The sequence below is a fragment of the Ursus maritimus genome, unplaced genomic scaffold (genome assembly GCF_017311325.1).
Source record: "Ursus maritimus isolate PB19 unplaced genomic scaffold, ASM1731132v1 scaffold_4, whole genome shotgun sequence".
Taxonomy (NCBI): Eukaryota; Metazoa; Chordata; class Mammalia; order Carnivora; family Ursidae; genus Ursus; species Ursus maritimus.
In genome coordinates this window covers 69931776-69952051 of record NW_024426552.1, presented here as the reverse complement: position 1 = coordinate 69952051, position 20276 = coordinate 69931776, and the positions used below count along the sequence as shown (strand labels likewise).

Sequence of the window (20276 nt, the reverse complement as noted above, 5' to 3'; positions counted from 1 at the left end):
ATGGATGGTGTGCTGGTTAATTGTTGGTTTTCACCACTACATCACCCTTCCATGGGCTCCTCCGCTATATTGCCAGGTGCTAGAAATCTGCAAAGCATATTTCCTAGGCCTCCCTGCATACAAAGAGGTTAGGTTCTGCCAATGGAAGCCAATGTTAGATTAAGAAGCAAGACATAGAGGAAGCCACTCTGTTTTTCTGCTTCTTTTCTGGACACAGACATCAGTGAGCAACTATGAGCCACACCAACTTTGAGCAGCACTGGTGACCAATCTGGGCAGTGTCAAGGAGACTACAGGCTCCTTGACTCTTGAGGCAGCCACAAGAAGGCAAGCTCCTGGCTTCCTGGCCAGGTAACAATGGCTGTATTCTCAATAGTGCAGTACTTAGGGCTCTGGGAAACACTACTTTCCCTTTTGTTTCTCCAGCCCAGGGGCAATAGCTACTTCCAGTATTTACTAATCTCTAGGTGGCATCACCTGAACGTTTTTTATTCCTTTAGCCCTTCCAACATTTTTGTAATCAATTCACTGTATTAAAATCTATCAGAAATACCCTAAATGGTTTCTGTTTTCCTGAATGTACGCCAGCTGACAGAGTAAGGAAAGGAGTATCATTCTCCAGAGTCTACTTTCATATACTGTGTTCCTCATAACATCCTTACGTATAGGCATGGCAAATTCTATTATTCCCTTTTATGAAACAATAAACTGAAAAATGAAAGTGATTATTAAAATACTTTGAAGATTCCTTGACAAGAAAACTTCAATACACATTTAAACAACTTATTTACCAAGCGTTTATCTTAACCATAACTTTTCACATATAAAACTATAACAAAGAGCAAGGTATTATTATGTAAAGCAATAATATAAGATTTACACTGATTTTTTTTTAAGATTTTATTTATTTATTTGAAAGAGAGAACATGATCAGGGGGAGGGGCAGAAGGAGAGGGAGAAGCAGACTCCCTGCTAACCAGAGAGCCCAACCTGGGGCTCAATCTCAGGATGCTGAGATCATGACCTAAGCCAAAGGCAGATACTTAACCGACTGAGCCACCCAGGTGCCCCAAGATTCACACTAATTTAAAGAAAATATCAGAAACAAGACTATTACAAAAGATAATATATTATGGAGAAAACATTTAAGTTTTTATGTTAATTTCCAATCAATAGCTTTTATCCCCCACAAAATTAATTCTTACTATATTACATTTTTTAAGAAGTTTAAATACAACCAATCACTTGATTTAAAAAGAAATCAAACACCATATTTTGGCATCTAAATCTGCCAGAAGGCAAAAAGAGAACGAATAAGAGGTCATCGAAAAAAACAAATCGATCAAAATATTAGAGCTAAAACCACAAAATTCTTAGAAGAAAATGAAGGAATAGGATGTGAAAAACTGGAACATTCATGATCTGGGATTTGGCGACGGATTTTTGGATATGACCCCAAAAGCAGAAGCAACAGAAGAAAAAATAAACTGAATTTCATCAAAATTAACTTTTGTGCAAAGGGCATTATCAAGAAAGTGAAAAGACAGCTTACAGAATAGGAGAAAATATTTATATATCACTTATCTGATAAGAGTTTAACATCCAAAATATACAAAGAATTCAATTTTAAAAATTCCAATTTAAAAATGGTCAACAGAGTTGAATGGGCAACAATGGTAACAACGACAAAAGATATACAAATGGCCAATAAACACACGAAAACATGCTCAACTGCATTAAGTATTAGAGAAAAGCAAATCAAAACCACAGTGAGACACTACTTCCCACCTACTAGGATAGCTATGATCAAAAAAATGGAAAATAATAAATGTTGACAAGGATGTGAAAATCTGGAACATTCATACATTGCTGGTGGGAATGTGAAATGGTACAGGTTCTGTGAAAAACAGTTTAGTGGTTCCGCCAGAAGGAAGGAAGTATATGAACCAGTAATTCCACACCTGGATATATACCCAAAAGAACTGAAATCAGGAACTGAAGCAGATACTTGTACATGCTAATTTCTGCACAGATAAAATTTGAAGTACAATTAAAATAAATATTTTCAGATAACTTTATCCTTATTGACCAAAAAAATCAAATAAACTAAGAACCAAAAATTAGTAGAATTTAAAGAATGTAAGTGTTGATATTCTTGTTATAAATAGCTGCTAATAAATTTTGAGGCCCCAAATAATTATATGACAACCATATATTTTAATTTTTAAAAAAATTATAAGCATATAGCACAAAAATAAACTCAAAATAGATTAAAGACTTGAACAGAAGACGAGAACCCATAAAACTCCTAGAAGAAAACACAGGCAGTAAGCTCCTTGACGTAAGTCTTAATGATTTTTTTGGATTTGACACCAAAACAAAGGCAACAAAAGCAAAAATAAACAAGTGGGACTACATCACACTAAAAAGTTTCTGCACTATAAAGGAAACCAACAACAAAGTGAAAAAGCAACTTACTGAATGGTAGAAAATATCTGCAAGTCATATATCTGATAAGGGGTTAATATTTAAAAAAAAACGAACCTCATACAACTCAACAGAAAAAAAAATCTGATTAAAAAATGGGCAGAGGGTCTGAACAGACATGTTTCCAAAGAAAACATGCAGATGGCTGATACATGAAAAGATGTTCTACATCAGTAATCATCAGGGAAATGTAAATCAAAACGCGATAGATACCACCTCATCCCTGTTGGAACAGCTATTATCAAAAGGACAAGAAAAAAAAAAAAGACAAGAAATAACAAATGTTGATGAGGTTACAGAAAAAAGGGAATCCTTGCGCACTGTTGGTGGCAATGCAAATTGGTGCAGCCACTATGGAAAACAGTATAGCAGTTCGTCAAAAAATTAAAATTAGAACTACCATATGATCTAGCAATCCTGCTTCTGGGTATTATGGGAAGAAAGTGAAAACACTAACTTGAAAAGATATCTGCGCCCCATGTTTATAATAGCTTTATTCACAAGAGCCAAGACATGGAAACAACCTAAATGTCCATCAATGGATGAAGAGATAAAGAAGATATACATATATAGATATAGATATAGATGTATATAGATGTACACATACACATACAATTCAATACTACTCAGCCACAAAAAATAATGAACTCCTGCCATTTGCAACAAAATGGATGGACCTTGCAGGTATTATGCTAAGTGAAATAGGTCAGAGAGAAAAAGATAAATACTGTATGATTGCACTCAAATGCAAAAATTTTTAAATAACAACAAGAAAAAAAAACAAGCTTAAGGATACAGACAGCAGATGGGTCTGGTGGCTGCCTGAGTCAGGGATAGGGAGTGACGGTGGTCAAAGGTGTAAATTTCTACATAATAAAAAAACATTAAAATAAAAAAAAAGGTGTAAACTTCTAGTTATGAAATGAATAGGTTGTGGGAACGTAATGTACAGCATGATGACTACAGTTAATAATACCATACTGCAGGGGCGCTGGGGTGGCTTAGTCAGTTAAGCAGCTGACTCTTGATTTCAGCTCAGGTCGTGATCTCACGTCTGGCTCTGAGATCAGTGCAGAGTCTGCCTGTCCCTCTCCCTCTGCTCCTCCCGCCCTCCAATAAACAAATGAATAAAATTTTTTAAAAAATAATAATAATACTATACTGCATATTTGAAAGTAGGTAAGAGAGTGGGTCCTGAAAGTTCTTATCACAAGAAAAAAAATTATAACTACGTGTGGTGAAACATGTTAACTGGAGTTTGCTGTGGTTATCATTTTGCAAGATATGCAAATACAGAATCGATACATGGGATCACAGTACACATGAAACAAATATAACGTCAATTATACCTCAATAAAAATTGTTTTGAAAAGAAGTATACAACTTACAAGCTACTATGTTATCAGTAAACTTTTACAAAATTTATAAAGCAATTTCCTGACATTCTAAAAGTAGTATATATCCCTCATTCTTGAGGGATAAAAGCCCTTAAATCTTTTGTGTTTTTTCTTATTCTGATTTTAGGTTTCATTGCATTGGTTATAATCATAAAAATAAATGTTCTTAACAAAGGAAAACAGAAAAAAAAACAGCATCTTTTGCCTTCACAAATAACTAGAATAAAAGTCCTCAAATCTTAAATGCATATATAAATAGCTCAAAGAATACAGCAGTCTTTAATACTGGCAACTGATTAGACAAAGGGGATATATTTTTAAGTATCTTAAAAGAAGTAGCTAAATTTAGAATAATTGCTTTTACTTCTTCATTCTTAAAATAATTCCTTAAAAACTGACAAAGGCACAACCTAAACAAAAAAAATAACTTTTATGGGTATATACTTCATCAATATCAAGTTCACTATATTAAAATGAGAAATAAAGTGTCTCTCTCTCTCATACACACACATACACACACGCTCACATCCACACATTTTAGATCCACCAACTAAAAAGCTGGCAAATCAAAGTTACTGAAGTACAACAAGTAATTTTATAAAATACTGCCATCCAAGGAAAGTACTAAATATTTACATGGTCATAGTAATACCTACTTACTGACACTTACTGTGTGAAAATTTATCATTTCTTGAAGACTGTCAGAAAACTTGGTCAAACTCGTCTACGAGAAAGAAACAGAAAAACCAAGTCATTTAAGAGCCACGAAAATAGGTCATAAAAATGTTACTTCTGCATTTCTGACAGAAAGATCTAGTTACATTGTAAACAGCAACATTTATTTCCGAGGACAATTTTATGGCATGGCCTCATGGGCATGCCCTGCGAAGAGGACAAGTGTACACGTGGTAGGTAACATAAAACTCAAGAATAGGCAAAGAACTAGTACTGTCACATCAATAGGAGTAGGCTAACAAATAGTAATGGCACATATAAACCTAAAAGTAAAATTGAGTGTGTCAAGACTGTGCCCATTTAGACATCCATGAATCAAATGACCATCAAAGCACGCCCCTTACCTAACCAAGTATTACTCCTCATGGAAGAAATATCATAATACTACATAGTATAGCAAGGGGTCTGAGTTAACCCAGCACAGCTAACTGACAAGAACTTTCCTATGCATCCCCATACATACAGTTAAATACTATTATTAAGATTTAAATGCTCTCTCCTTGTGCTATTAGCTCCTACTAGTAAGCACAGTCCTTCTCTCCCTGCTCAGGGCCTCTTGTAGATGATCCAGCTTACCCAGCAGAAGTAAACTCATATTCACAATGCAAATCAACAATCAACTTCTAACTATACTAGTAAACAGGATTATAAAACACCAGTAGGTGGTGATAGCTTTTGTATTCCTAATTTTAAAGACCACTATAACTACTAAAAGGTAAGTGGATGCTTAGTCCTTTAATATTTTGTTGAATTTATCATATTAACTAATTTTAATAATACTAACCTCAACTACAGCATCATTACTAGAATACTGTGCCAGGTCTCGAATCCCATTCATGAACTGTTTATTTGCAACACAAAAGGCCTTTCCGGTATCAATCATCACAATACAAAGTTTCACAAGCTGAAAAAGAAAAATATTACATCAGGTTGAAAATAATTATACAAATTACTTAGCTGAACAAGTGTTAGCAATAGCTACATGAGTTAGCCTAGTTAAGATAAATTATGGTTCATCAATAAAACCAAAAAAGACCAACTGAATTGTTCTTTTAAACTCTGACTTAACGAAGTACATTCATAGGGAGTTGTACCTCTGTACAGTTGACCCCGTAGGACCCAGAGGCCGTACGGTAACAACAATAAATAATTTTATCAAGTCAAACTCCATCCCATAAATTAACTCCATAAAAATGTAATAAGCACCTCTTAGAAAGAAGAAGAGGGAACTTCAGGCAGAACAAGCAGTATGCTAAAAAATACTTAAATTCAAAAAAAACAAAAACAAAAAAACCCCCCAAAACCTGTGGTATGGGAGGAAAAGGGAGTAAACTGGTATGTTGGGTTAATCGTGCCAGGCATTCCAGTGTCAATCTATCAACGAAAACATCTGCATTGATTAATCAACCATATTTCTCCAATGCCTACTATTTTAGGCATTGTGCTAGTCTTAAAATTTAGATTTTCTTTCATCTTTCATTCTCTATAATTCTTTTCCTTCCCCTGCCTTTCTTTTTTCTGTTCCTTCCTTATTTTTCTCCTTTCACTCAAACACAGAACATTTTCTTTAAACAAAATCTTGGGTGAATACATATATTTTAAAAAATGTGGAGAAGGGAAGGATACTGAGGGGGTAATGGTGGGGGCACCAAGAAGAGGGTAAAGAGTCAAAAAAAAAAAAAACAACTTTAGAAAACATCTAAAGGATCTCAGGAGTATAATTTAAAACTGTCACCCTAGGGCCTAGAAGAACAGAAATTAAAAACATCATGGCTGCTCTCAGAAGCTCTAATTCTAACCAGTAGACAAGAAGGTAAATTCTGTACAACACAAACACAACTGCTATGCATGACAAAACCACACCTGATTGAACAAAGGAAGAACATCTAACCAGAGCTATGGGCATTAGGGAAGGATTCCTGGAAAAGATAACACTTAAGAAAAGCCCTGAAGACCAACAAGAATTAGCCAATGAGACAAGAGTAATGGGAAGATACTACTCTAGGAAGAGCATGTACTAAGTAAAGCCCAGAAGCTACACAGGCAGGGCAAACCAGAGGCACTAAGTAGCTTAGTGCAGTGAGAAAATGTGGGGCATTAAAAGTGTGACATTGAAAATGTATGCAAGGGCCAGTTCAGGACCAGCCTTTGTGTGCAATGCTAAGATATTCACATTTTGTATGAAAGGAAACAGGAAACAAGTGAAGACACTAATTGGTGAGTTCGCCAGAGTTCTACCTTAGAATGATGACCTAAAAGGAGAAAAAGTAAAGACAGGGAAATAGAAAGAGTAAAGATAAGGGGATTAGACCAAAAACCATGACAGGCTGACTTAAGGCAGTACAGGGAGAGAAATGGGGAGACAAATTCAAGAATTATAGTCGAATACCCTTATGTAGTAAGTTACGTAGACTGTGTTCCACCAAGGAAAAAAACAGAAGCTGAAAAAATCCAGCCTGAGCTCTGCTTGCCATGTACTACATCCGCTAATTCACACAAAGACATTAAACTGGCCAGCAAAAGACTCCTGTTTTCACTGTGTTAGGTCTGAGGTGGCCCTGAACTAGATGGGCCTGTGATATAAGCCAAGTAGAAAGCTGATCAAACACGTGAAAACAGATGTTTGAAACTCAAAAAAGAGGCGTGTGCTATAGATACGGATATAGGAATCATCAGCGAATATACAGTTATCAGTGCAACAGTGCTATATCCTAGACAGAAAGCAGGGGACAGAGCATACAGAGTGAAAACCTCACAAAGGAAACAAAAGAGGGAGAGGAAAAGTAGGAGGAAAGCAAGAGAATAATTTCAACAAGTAAAGAAAGAACAAAATATCAAAAGATAGATGATGAATAGGTTGAAAATCTATAAAAAGATTTTTAAAAAGATTTTTAAAACGTCTATTGAGCTTGGTGACAAAGTCACCAGCATCCCTGGCAAGAATAATTGAAACTGACTAGGGGACCGTTAGCCAGATTACAGTGAGTTATGAACTGCAGATGAAGAAGACATGATGACAGATCAATATTTCCCAATATATATTCTACGGAATATCCTACAGGAACATCCTATACCAAAATAAGGATTCTGTGATAAAATAAAACTGGCAGGGGGCGCCTGGGTGGCTTAGTTGTTAAGCATCTGCCTTCGGCTCAGGTCGCGATCCCGGCATGCTGGGATCAAGCCCCGCATTGGGCTCCCTGCTCAGCAGGAAGCCTGCTTCTTCCTCTCCCACTCCCCCTGCTTGTGTTCCCTCTCTCGCTGCCTCTCTCTCTCTCAAATAAATAAATAAAATCTTTAAAAAATAAAAATAAAAAAATAATAAACCTGGCAAACTGGGTTTAAAGAGCTAAATGGATTTTTTTATTGCTGAACTTTTAATATATCCATGTGTGTTGTGAATCCTAGAAGAGTACAGTATGCAGCATTTCTCAAAAATATTTGACGTGAAATTCTCTTCGGAGGAAGCATGCTCATAGAAACAACATTCCAAAAAACTCACTATGAGAAATGCTGGCAGAGATTAGTCTTTTAAACAGTTTGAAGATTACAAATAAATAAATAGAAAATTACCAGAAATAATGTCTTAAAAACCAGAAAAACTAATTCTAAAATTCATACAGAGTAACCAACATGCAAGAAGGGGGGAAAAAACTGAAAATGAGTAATGAGATGGAAACATTAGCTTTATATATTATTAAAAGGTATTATGCAAGTGTACTAATTACAAGTCTGGGAATGATGTGAACAAACAGACATGTTCAATGGAAAAGAATACAAAGTCAATAAACAGATACAAATATGCAGTACTTGGTTAAAGTAACTTTCTAGCCAGTGGTAGGAAAAGCGATCTAATAAATGGCAGAGGGACACTAGAATCTATGAGGAAAAAAGAAAAAAAGAAACCAAGTTGAATTTCAAACCCTCCAATTAATTTCAGATGGAATAAAGACTTAAACATGAACTATTAAATCAGAAAACCAAAACAGGAGGTAACATTTTTTTTAAAAGCTCAAAGTAAGAAAAGTCTTTTTGAGAAAGTTGCAAAACTCAAAATTCATAGAAGAAATGAATCAATTCAACTACAAAAAAATAAAAATTTCAGGGCACCTGGGTGGCTCAGTTGGTTGGGTGTCCAATTCTTGGTCTCAGCTTGGGCCTTGATCTCAGGGTCATAAGTTCAAGCCCCGCATTTAGCTCCACCATGGGCATGGTGTCTATCTATCTATCTATCTAGCAATTAATTAATTAATTAATTATATTAGAAAAAAACAATAAACTTAGTCAAAAGACAATCATATGGGAAAACAACATTAGCAACAAATCATAAGGCACTAATTTCCCTGCTATAAGAAGAAAACACAAATCATTTCTGAAAATCAAACCAGGGGCGCCTGGGTGGCTCAGTTGTTAAGCATCAGCCTTCCGCTCAGGTGGGATCGAGCCCCACATCAGGCTCCCTGCTCAGCAGGAAGCCTGCTTCTCCCTCTCCCACTCCCCCTGCTGGCATTCCCTCTCTCTCTCTGTCCAATAAATAAATAAAATCTTAAGAAAGAAAAAGAAAAAGAAAAAGAAAAAGAAAAAGAAAAAGAAAAAGAAAAAGAAAAAGAAAAAGAAAAAGAAAAAGAAAGAAAGAAAATCAAACCAGCCACTAGAAAAATAATGGCCAGCAAATTATGTACAGATAATTCCCAGTAAAAAAAATTCAAATACATCCTATGCCCATGAAAAAATAATTCAATCTCCTTCATAGTAAAAGAATATTTTACTGTTTTACAAAGAGTAAATTACTGTTTTTTACAGAATAGCAAAGATCAAAAAGTTTGTTAATTTGCTATTTTAGAGAGGGTAGGTATGGGAAAACAGGCACTCTTACACATTTATGGGGGAGGGAATGTAAACTGGTATAATTTCTATGTAAGGCAATTTAGCAAGAGCTATCAAAATTTTAAACACATACCCTCTAACCTAGCAATTTCACTTTTAGAAAAGTATTATAACGTTATATTTCCACATAAACCACATGACAGAAATGTGAAGTCATTCACTGCAGCCACAGTAAAATACAGGTAGCAATCTAAGTGTCCATCAGTAGGCAACTGGATAAATAAATTATGATATATCCATACAATGAGATACAATTCAGCCATTAAAAAGAATGAGGCAGCTCAATAATTAACAACAAAAACCAAAATCCAGATCTATTTTTTTCAAAAAGCAAATGTATAACAGTGTTAATATTTTTGTTGTAGTGGGAGAGAAGACAAATATTTATAATCTTTTATATGCTTAGAAAATTTCTGGAAGGACACAAGTATTCTCCTCTAGGAAAGAGATTAGAGGATGACTAATTTTTCACTGGGTACACACTTTTGTATCTTTGAAGTTTGTATCACATAGGAGGTATTACTTAAAATAATTTAAAAAATAATTAAATTAAAACGTTCCATAATAAGTGAAGGAGAGAGGTTGGTAGTGTAACATTATGGTTAAAAACAGGGTTGTGGGCTCGGTCAGCTTAGGTTCAAATCCTCCTGCCGTACTTAACCATCTAAATGATCCTGAGTGACCTTAACCTCAGTAAATGTAAGTTTCTTCTGTCTGAAATGATCATAATGGTACCAAACCTACAAGGTTACTATAAAAGAGTTAAGATAATGCACATAAAGGTCTTAGCACAAACCATTACTGGCACATGGTAATTACTAAAGATTTATGTTTCCTTGTCAGATTTTTCTTGTTTGCTTTTAGTTTTCTCTCTTATTTTGTTTTTGTTCCAGGGAAACTTGAACTCTTTCTGCTTAAAATGAAGAGGTGGTAGAGAAAGAAAAGGAGAAAGATGACTAAAGCAAAGTCCTGAGAAGTTAGAGTTTGGAATCAGATAGGAAAAGGGATACTTTTATCACTCAAATGGGAGGAAAAGTGGAAAAAGAGAAGGACATATTCTAAATTTCTAGATTAGGAGCAAGAAATAAAAGTATTCCCACCAAAAGGAAGATAAGAGTCAGTCATCTATTAAGAAAGAACAAAATGATAAATCATGAGAAAACAGAAGTATAACAGCTGTTAAAGATTTAACAACATAACCTGACCAAATCTTAGAAAATTTGTTTCACATCAAGAATTCCAGGGATGTGTAACTCCACCAGTTGGTTTCACTAAACAATTGTGTAACTCCTCTTACAGGGCCTTATAGCCCAAATATGACACAGAGACTAGAGATGGTTAGAGTAATATAGTGAGAATCCTATGGAGTAGGTGTTATGGAAGGGAAATGAAAGTCTCCAGAAGAAAAATATGATGGAATAAAATTAAGAGTATGCTGAAAGGGTTCACAGCAGTATTATTTATACTAGCCAAAAAGTGGAAATAACTCAAATGTCCATCAAGTGATGAAGGGATAAACAAAATGTGGTATATCCATACAAAGGCATATTACTCAGCCATAAAAAGGAAATGTTACAACATGTGCAGACGAACCTTAAAGACATCATGCTAAGTGAAAGAAGCCAATCACAAAAGGCCAAATTATGATTCTGTTTATATGAAATATTCAAAATAGGCAAATCCATAAAGACAGAAAGTAGATTAGTGGTTGCCAGACAATGTAGTGAGAGAAGAATTGGGAGATGCTAACAGATACAGGAAGTGTTCTGGGGTTAGTGGTGAGGGCTGCACAATACCGTAAATATGCTGGAAACACTGAACTGTACACTTTAAAATGATTAATGTTAGGTGAATTTTATCTCCAAAAAGTACCCCCTCCAAAATGCTCTGAAAGGGGAGTTTAAAGGGGGTCTAAAATATCAGAAGTTTATAGACTGAAAGACTAGAGGGCTAGCTAAGCTTTAAGAACAGAAGCAGGAGTGAAATGAGAACTGGAAAGACCAGAGTCTCGGGTAAGAAAGTGAGAGACCAGCATTCCAGATTTCCAAGAGGAGAACTCTGAATGGTAAGGCATAGCTGTCACAGGAGTTGGGGAGCTAATGGAACCGTCATATAGCTGAGCCACACATACACTACAGCTATGCAGGAGGAAGGACTGACTTGGTGACAGAAACTTGGCCAGCTAGCAAAATCCTTAGTAGATGACACTGATAATAGGGATAACTGAATAATATAAGCTTAAAAAGAGGGAAGATTCCTACCTAAGAGTAAATGCCAAGTTAGTCAAAATTATCAAACTAGTAGCCCCAATTCACTCAAAAGTTCTTTTTACTAAGTGATATGTATGTCATAGGCGCTTTTTCATGATGAGAATATAAACAACTTATCCGCTGACTGCCCTTGAGTAACAACCTCTCTAAGTCTCATTTTTCTCACGGGCAAACTGGATATAATACCGACTTTGCAACATTGTTGTGACAGTTGCAGATAATGTAAGTAAAACTTAGCACTTGATACATAGTAAGCGCACATCAACTGAGGGGTTTTTTTCCTTCAAAGACTGTCTTAAAGGAGCTAATAATTTGTTGAAGAGACACCATCGTTAGCATTTATTTAGAACTTAACATGTGCTAAGAATTATGCTAAGCACTAACATATATTAAAACACCTTATTCTCATAATAACCCTACAGGATAGATACTCTAATTATACCCTTTTTGGAGATGAAGAAACTGAAGCACAGGAAGGTTGAGGAACTTGCCCGACACCATATAGCTTAGTTAGTGGCAGAGCCAGATTCAAATGCGGACAGCCTTACTCCAGGCTTTGTGTTCTTAACTATTAGAGCATGCTACAATCCAAAGACTACAATATTTATTATAATAATTTAAATGGAAGTGTGTATAAGAAAGAACGCAATACAAGAAAAAGAACCTAAGTTTGGTAGTACCCGAGCGGTGATTTAAAGAGTATCTGCTTAACAGAGAGGGAACAAGCGTTCCAGTGAGGAGATGCAACATAGGGAAATTACATCTGGATGGCCACTGTGACGCTCTACGGTGCTTGTCAATTGCAGGACACCTGGCAGAATGGATAGATCACTGGACCCAGCAGAACAAGGCCACTCAGGAAGCATTATTCTCCACAAGGAGCGTAACTATTGGTAACATAATATAAGCAAAATAAATAAAAACTAAGTCACCAAGCTAGTTTAACCTGTTGGTGGCATGATTTACTATGATATTACAGGTAGAACTTGCCTTGCACAAAGTTATGAAATCACTAAATTGATCTTGGTCAACCCCTCCCCTCCACTAGTCCTTCAGTGCCACCACCTTCAATAACTACCATCTCTTCCTCCTCTCTGGTTCTCCCCTCTGTGCTAACTCCTCAAAATTCTACAGTGAAATGACAGATACTAACTTAAGAATTTGGGAGAGGTAAATTTTATAAGAAATCAAGACCTTAAACTAGAGAAGCATAAAAGTAACTACAGACTTTCTATTCAGGTGGAAGATAATATTTTTTAAAATGTCAAAATTTCCATGATGTCCTTATTAGCCTTTTAGGTAAAGGGCTTTAGAGATCTTAGTACTGATTGCCAATATTTTAATAACTTGTCTTAAACTTGAATCTTTTGATTTTAAGATTCTACCAGTCTCCCAACTCCAACCAAATTTGACACAATGGGGGGGGGGGGCTGCTCACAAAAGCAAAATCAGTAACAAAAATGCTGTTAGTGGATTCTATCGGTTTAGATACTTCAAATTTGAGGACCCCCCCCACCACGAACACACAAAATGTTTCATATGATTTACATGCAGTTCTACCCAAAAAGAATAGATATCTTGATTAGACTACTCTATGATTCTTTAAAAAACCTTGTCTTTCAGGGGCACCTGGGTGGTTAAGTCGGTTAAGCTTCTGCCTTCGGCTCAGGTCATAATCCCAGGGTCCTGGGATCAAGCCCCGCATTGGACTCCCTGCTCAGTGGGGAGTCTGTTTCTCCCTCTGTCCCCTGCTCATGCTCTATCTCTCACTATCTCTCTCTCTCAAATAAATACATAAACTCTAAAAAAAAAAAAAAAAAAAGACTTGTCTTTCTACATACTCTCTCATAAATCTACCAGAAAATCAAGACTACATTTCTGTTGCCTACCTTAAGGTTTAAAAACTTTGTTTCAAAGTGTTTAAAATAAATGTAATACCTCTGGGTAAAATAATAATAACAACAATAATAATCCTGTATGTGTAATTTTAAAGAAAAAATATTTGAAAATATTGCTGAAAATATCCTTACCAAAAATTATAACACTAATTTTAAAAAACACTTGCCAAGAAACTTCTTAGCGTTCCTCAAAAAACTTCCAAGTGGCAAAGTGCTCCCCCAGTACAGATCCAGAAGTACAGTGGTACACAAAAAGAGCACTGAACTAAGAATAAAAATGTGAGTCCTGACCCTGGTTCTGCCTCTTCTACCTCTGACTTAAAGCAAGTCCCCTTCACTTTCTGGGCTTTGGTATCCTCATCTATAAAATGGGAATAACAGCACTTGTCTTAACTACCTCACAGAATTATTGTAAAAATCAAAGAATGTACTATATATCAAAGTGTTTTGAAAACTACAGAGTACAACACAAAAATAACTTATTACTAAATATTTTCTAAAATTTTGGTTTTACATACATAATTAATACTTCTACTTTATATAGTCTCTATACCATTTACATTATTTACATACATATATTTCATGATTTCAAAACATTTGAAAACCTTTAGCTTAATTATTTTATATCCTTGCTATTCAAAGTGTGGTCCATGGAACAACAGCACTGGTGTCACCTGGAATCTGATTAGAAACACAGAATCTCAGATTCCCCAGACTTCCTGAATCAGGATCTGTATTTTTACTAGATTCCCCAGGCGATTCCTATGCACAATACAGTTTGAGAAGCACTGCTTTATGTAGCAATACCATTTATAATAATCATTAAATAAGTAGGAAGTTATTTTCAGAAAAGGTATTCCAAGTATGTCTATCTGATTTATCTCCATAAATTTTAAGAAAAATATTTCACTAAACAGTTACTGGTTACTTGAAACCAGAAGCCATGTCTTACTCATTCTCATATTTCTTCCTGCTTTATAGCAGTATTTCTTAGGTAGAGAAAAAAAATATGATCAATAATTAATATAGAAGATAGAAATCAATGTACATTTACCCTCAAATAGAATATGACTACTTAATATATTAATTATTAAATATATACTAAGCATTTCTGGCATTAGCTTTAAAAAATGGAATCAGTATTTTAAATTTTTTTATATTTAGTGTGTCCACACCCACATTTATAAACAAGAATGGTCAGGTTATGTATGAAAAATACTAAGCATCAAAAATATACATGCAATCTTTTTGATGAAGTTCCAACAATATAAAGGATATCTAGTTAGCTCTGAAGTCAGATGCTGTTTCAATTCTTGCTCTGGCACTTAGATTTTCAACAAGCAATTTTATGTGTGTAGCCTCAATTTCCTCACGTGTAAAATTGGGATAATAACAACATTTACCTCATAGAGAGAAAAAAAAAAGTAACATGAACCACCTAGTATTAAAGGCCCAAATCATTGTTAATGAAAAATAAGAATTAATGTTTTAAAAAACTTTTAAAGTAAAATTCACCTTATCGAGTTTTAATTCCAATTCTGCCACATCTCCTTCTACTTCTTCCAAAGCAGCCCTAGAAAAATCATATATAAAATAAGTTATCATGTGTTGTTTTTTTTTTAAATGCCCCCCACCTCCCACCAGTCAGTCCCCCTCCATATCCACCCTCCGGCCTCTTCCCTACCCCCTAAGTTATCAGATGTGTTTAAATGTTACTTTACTCTTGGAAAATAACTCTAAATGAAAAAAGATATGAATGCTTAAAAATTACACTTCACATTAAGTAATAATTACCTTAGGATGAAGTACTGATTCAAAGCATTCATGTTATTCAAATTAATAACATTAATAAGAAGTATTTAGCATTTTTTTAATGAGGAAAAATTTTTAAAGTTGAGCCTTAACAAAGACTTGGATTTCTATTCAATGAAACACATCTAACCAAATAACACAGCCTCCTTGGCAACCAAAAAGGAAAGGGTTTTACTTTTACAAATCGTTCAGAAAAATGTCAGCCTTGTTTAATGAACCATTTTGTTTCCCATGTATTTTTAAGAAATCACTAGATACTCTTAATTGTCAGGAGAATTATAAAATTAGTAATACTGATTAGTACTTGATATCACTATAGGCAACATTTCAAAATTGAAAATTTGGAACAAAAAAGCAGCAACTAAAACTTGTTAAGGATAAGATTTTACACTTAAGAGTTAAGACATAAAAAACACAATTTATCTACTTTAAGTCATCTACCCCACTTTCAGATACCTACTTGATAAACTAGCAACTTCCCAGTAGTTATTTTATGAATTAACCAAATTTGTTTCAAATGGACAACAGTGGAGGACTAACCACCCAAAAAGTTATTTTGAAACCTGAGTAAGAAATTCCCAATTAGATAACAGAACTAAGAAAAAGATAGCTAAAATATAAGCTCTATTCCTAGAACTACCCACTTAACCTCTATGTAATAATGTCCAAATAATCATTTTTATCAGCTTGTAATTCTACTTCTCTATCTAGTAACAATTACTGAAAAAAGTTTTTAATCTCTAAAATAAGAAAATTATATAACTGTAAGTTATTCAGCAAAGGGATGCCTATTCCATAAAACAAGATCTCTAGCATACAGTTCAAAGTTCAAGAAAACAAGAGGTGCTATACTTCCGAAGCATAGAAACAGAAATGCTTCTCCCTTAACTAAAAGTATCATTTTCTTCAGGGGGGTTTTTCAAATTACATTTGTTCCCTTAGCCTAGAAAACATTTTCCCTTCACATTAATCTTAACTCCTTTTCACCTGCGTATTACTTATCATTTAAAACTTAATTCATAAAAGAAAACAAACGTATCTGCATAAGGAATATTCACTCTTTGTAACAGGTTGAAAACCTACATGTCCAGGAACAGGAAATAATGTAAATAAATGAAGGTACATTCATCCCAGTATTTGAGGCAACAAGATTTTAAAAGTGACTGATCTGTATCTACTGGGATAGAAACATACATGTGATAGACTATTACATGTGGGAAAAAAGCAAGTTACAAAATTATATATAGCGGTAACCCGATTTTGTGGAGAAAAAAAAATCTGTTGGTAAAGGCACGGGGAAAAATCTGGAAGCATATTTACCAATCTATTACCTATAACTTTGAAAAATAAGGATTGGAGAACAGAAAGTGTAAATAAGGATTTACACTGTGTAAACAGTGTAGTTACACTTCTCGCTTGGTTAGTATTTGCAAGAACTACAAATTTTTAAATAATTTGAAAGCCAATAAAGGGGGAAAAGGAAGAAGTTCAGACATCATCTTCCCAGGAGGTAGGGTCCTCTGGGAACCTCTTCTTCTACCCACTCCAGCTTAATTACACATCCATCCTGTGCCCCCACAACAGCTCATGCATGCCTCTATTACTGTCCACTTCTCTCACTTATCTGAGCTCCCACAGCATACAGACACTCAAAATGATTGTTGGGTCAAGAAAGAAACTCCATGATTATTTACTCTGCTAGAAACATTCTTCATTTACTTGTAACATTTAACCTAGCTTTACTCGATCTTCAATTTCTTTCAAGCACGTTGGTTGAAATGACCAGCTTAAGATCTGATTTAATCATTGATTTCTACTAAACATACAATTTGATAGAAACTTTGTGTATATTCCTCAATCTTACTTCATTGTGTCATTCTACTAATTTACTTTTGTAAAACAACATTTTTATAAAGATTTTATTTTTTTAAGTAATCTCTACACCCAAAGTGGGGCTCAAACTCACAACCCTGATGGGGCGCCTGGGTGGCACAGCGGTTAAGCGTCTGCCTTCGGCTCAGGGCGTGATCCCGGCATTATGGGATCGAGCCCCACATCAGGCTCCTCTGCTAAGAGCCTGCTTCTTCCTCTCCCACTCCCCCTGCTTGTGTTCCCTCTCTCGCTGGCTGTCTCTATCTCTGTCAAATAAATAAATAAATAAAATCTTTAAAAACAAAAACAAAAAACAAAAAAACTCACAACCCTGAGATCAAGAGCCACATGCTCCGCCAACTGAGCCAGGCAGGTGTCCCGTAAAACATTTTAAAGAGGGGTATAGACACAAAAGGAAAAATGTGTTTTACCTGCATTTAAAAGTAAAGCCCTCTGTAATCATATATTCAAAGAATCTGAAACTTGATCTTAGAAGTTCTTCAATTCAACATTTCATCTTTTCTAAAAAAAAAAATTCTCTGTTGTCAGCTGAGTGTGAAAACTCACAGTAATAGCATAATACACACACACACACACAAAACTTGTAGTAATAGCTAAGTAGCTAATGTGTAAGGCAAACTAGTTAACTAAACATTCCTTAGTATTAAAAAAAAAGTATATGGGAAGATCATGATCTCAGTTCAAATTCTCCACCACCACTCACTTTAGTATTTTATCTAAGTTTCTTCAACTGTAAAATGAGTAAAGAAATGCCTACCTAAACAAGCTGTAAAGGTTAAATGAGGGGCTGTCTGTATCACTGACCACAGTATATACCACGCTACAAAGAATATAATCAATGAGGTCTCTTTCTCTCCTTTCTCTTTCTCCCTACATTCTGAGGTGAGTTTTGCCTCCCTATTACTTCTATTCAGTAATGCAAGAGAACCTCCCGGAACATGTTTAATAGGTGAATAAGTGAAATGAAACAATCTACACAACAGTCTTTCAAATATTGGAAGAAAGATACTACTCCTTTTCAACTCTCCCAAGTACCTATTGAGTATATATAACTTTTATAAATATGCAAGGTGTTAAAGAGGCCAATATTATAGGCCCTACCCCCCCATAGCTTAAAACTTACTAAAAATCATTAAATTTTTTTGAATTATTAAAATTTAAAAGTTACATACATGTTAATAATGTCAGAAAACATATGATTAAGTAGCAAAACAAACAAAACATAAAATAATGTTAAAACAAAGGGGAAAAAACAGAAAATAGTCAGCAAATTCTCACAGGCTTATTTTGAACAGAGTTCAGCAAACTACAGTCTGTCAGGCAAGTCTGGACCATAACCTGTTTTTATACAGTCCATGAGCTAAAAATGGTTTTTACATGTTTTAATGGTTGGGAAAAACTAAAAGAAGAAAAATATTTAATGACACAAGAAAATTACATTACATTCAAATTCAGCATCCATAAATAAAGTTCTATGGAAACACAGCCAACTTCATTCATTTAAATATTGTCTATGGCAGCTTCCATGCAATAATGGCATGAAAGAGTTGAATAGTTTAGGAAGAGAGACCATATGGCCCACAAAGCCTAAAATATTTTTTATTATCTGGCATTTTACAGGAAAGGTTTACTGACTCCTTGTTACGAATATTCAATACAAAAATATGAATGAAAATCCTTTCTCAAATATAAAATACATACAAGGAAATAATTTTTAGAACTTAGCTCTGGTTGGCTGTACTGTCTAAGAAGCTGAATAAGCCGTTAATTCAGAAAAATGACACTTTACTTTTAATAACATCTTCATTCTTTTACCTATTCATGCACCACAGTTTTTTATGATCAACTCAGAACAGTTAACTAGAAACATAAAAATAGAATAGAAAAAATTCTAGCAGCAAGTACTAACACTGAGACTTTTTTTTTTTCTTTTAAGTAGGCTCCATATCCAACACAGAGTTGAAGTGGGGCTGGAACTCATGACTATGAGATCAAGACCTAAGCCAAGATCAAGACTTGGACATTCAACTGACTAAGCCACCCAAGCGCCCCAACACTGAAACATTTCTAATCATATGGTGATCACTTTCAGCTGTGAATTAAATCAAGCTCTATGAGAAGCATAAAAATAGAATGCTCCCTACCCAGATAATTACATACCCCTGATGTAAAAATAATCTTTTTTAAACTACTGTTTTGTTTTGTTTTTAAAGTCAGAGTTGGTTTTTTTTTTTTTTAAGATTTTATTTATTTGAGAGAGAGTGAGCGAGAGAGAGAGCACAAGCAGAGGGGAGGGGCAGAGAGAGAGGGAGAAGCAGACTCCCCACTGAGCAGGGAGCCCGATGTGGGACTTGATCCCAGGACCCTAGAATCATAACCTGAGCTGAAGGCAAATGCTTAACCAACTGAGCCACCCAGGCACCCCTAAACCACTGTTTTTATACATGATCCATAAAAATAACTAAATAGTATGAATAATATGAGCACTATATTTTCTTTATAAAACCAAAGTATTTGAAAAAGGAAGTGTGATGAAGAATTGTAGCCATCCATTTGAGATCCTTAAAAAAAAAATAAGCTAACTTCCACTCAAACCTTGGCAATTTCCTTAAAATGAAATTAATAGTAAGACTAGGTCACATGACAATACAATCTAAAATGTAAGAACAGGATATTCTAGATCACTAATAAGCACATAGATATTAAAGATTAAGAATTTAAACAACTAAAAGATGGATTTGAGGGGCGCCTGGGTGGCACAGCGGTTAAGCGTCCACCTTCCACTCAGGGCGTGATCCCGGCGTTATGGGATCGAGCCCCACATCAGGCTCCTCCGCTAGGAGCCTGCTTCTTCCTCTCCCACTCCCCCTGCTTGTGTTCCCTCTCTCGCTGGCTGT

General features: G+C 35.0%; 1 protein-coding gene across 3 annotated transcripts in view; it reads right to left on the bottom strand.

Moving 5' to 3' along the window:
- Window positions 1-20276, bottom strand: part of ACAP2 (ArfGAP with coiled-coil, ankyrin repeat and PH domains 2) — a 140201-nt gene that overhangs the window by 75070 nt on the left and 44855 nt on the right. For 2 of the 3 annotated variants that reach the window (XM_040621408.1, XM_040621409.1), the window contains exons 2-4: window positions 15190-15247; window positions 5404-5523; window positions 4555-4608 (exon numbers count right to left, since the gene is read on the bottom strand). In XM_040621408.1, the coding sequence (XP_040477342.1) occupies window positions 4555-4608; window positions 5404-5523; window positions 15190-15247 (232 nt within the window). The remainder of the gene's footprint in view (window positions 1-4554; window positions 4609-5403; window positions 5524-15189; window positions 15248-20276) is intronic. The other variant, XM_040621410.1, reaches the window with a different exon arrangement.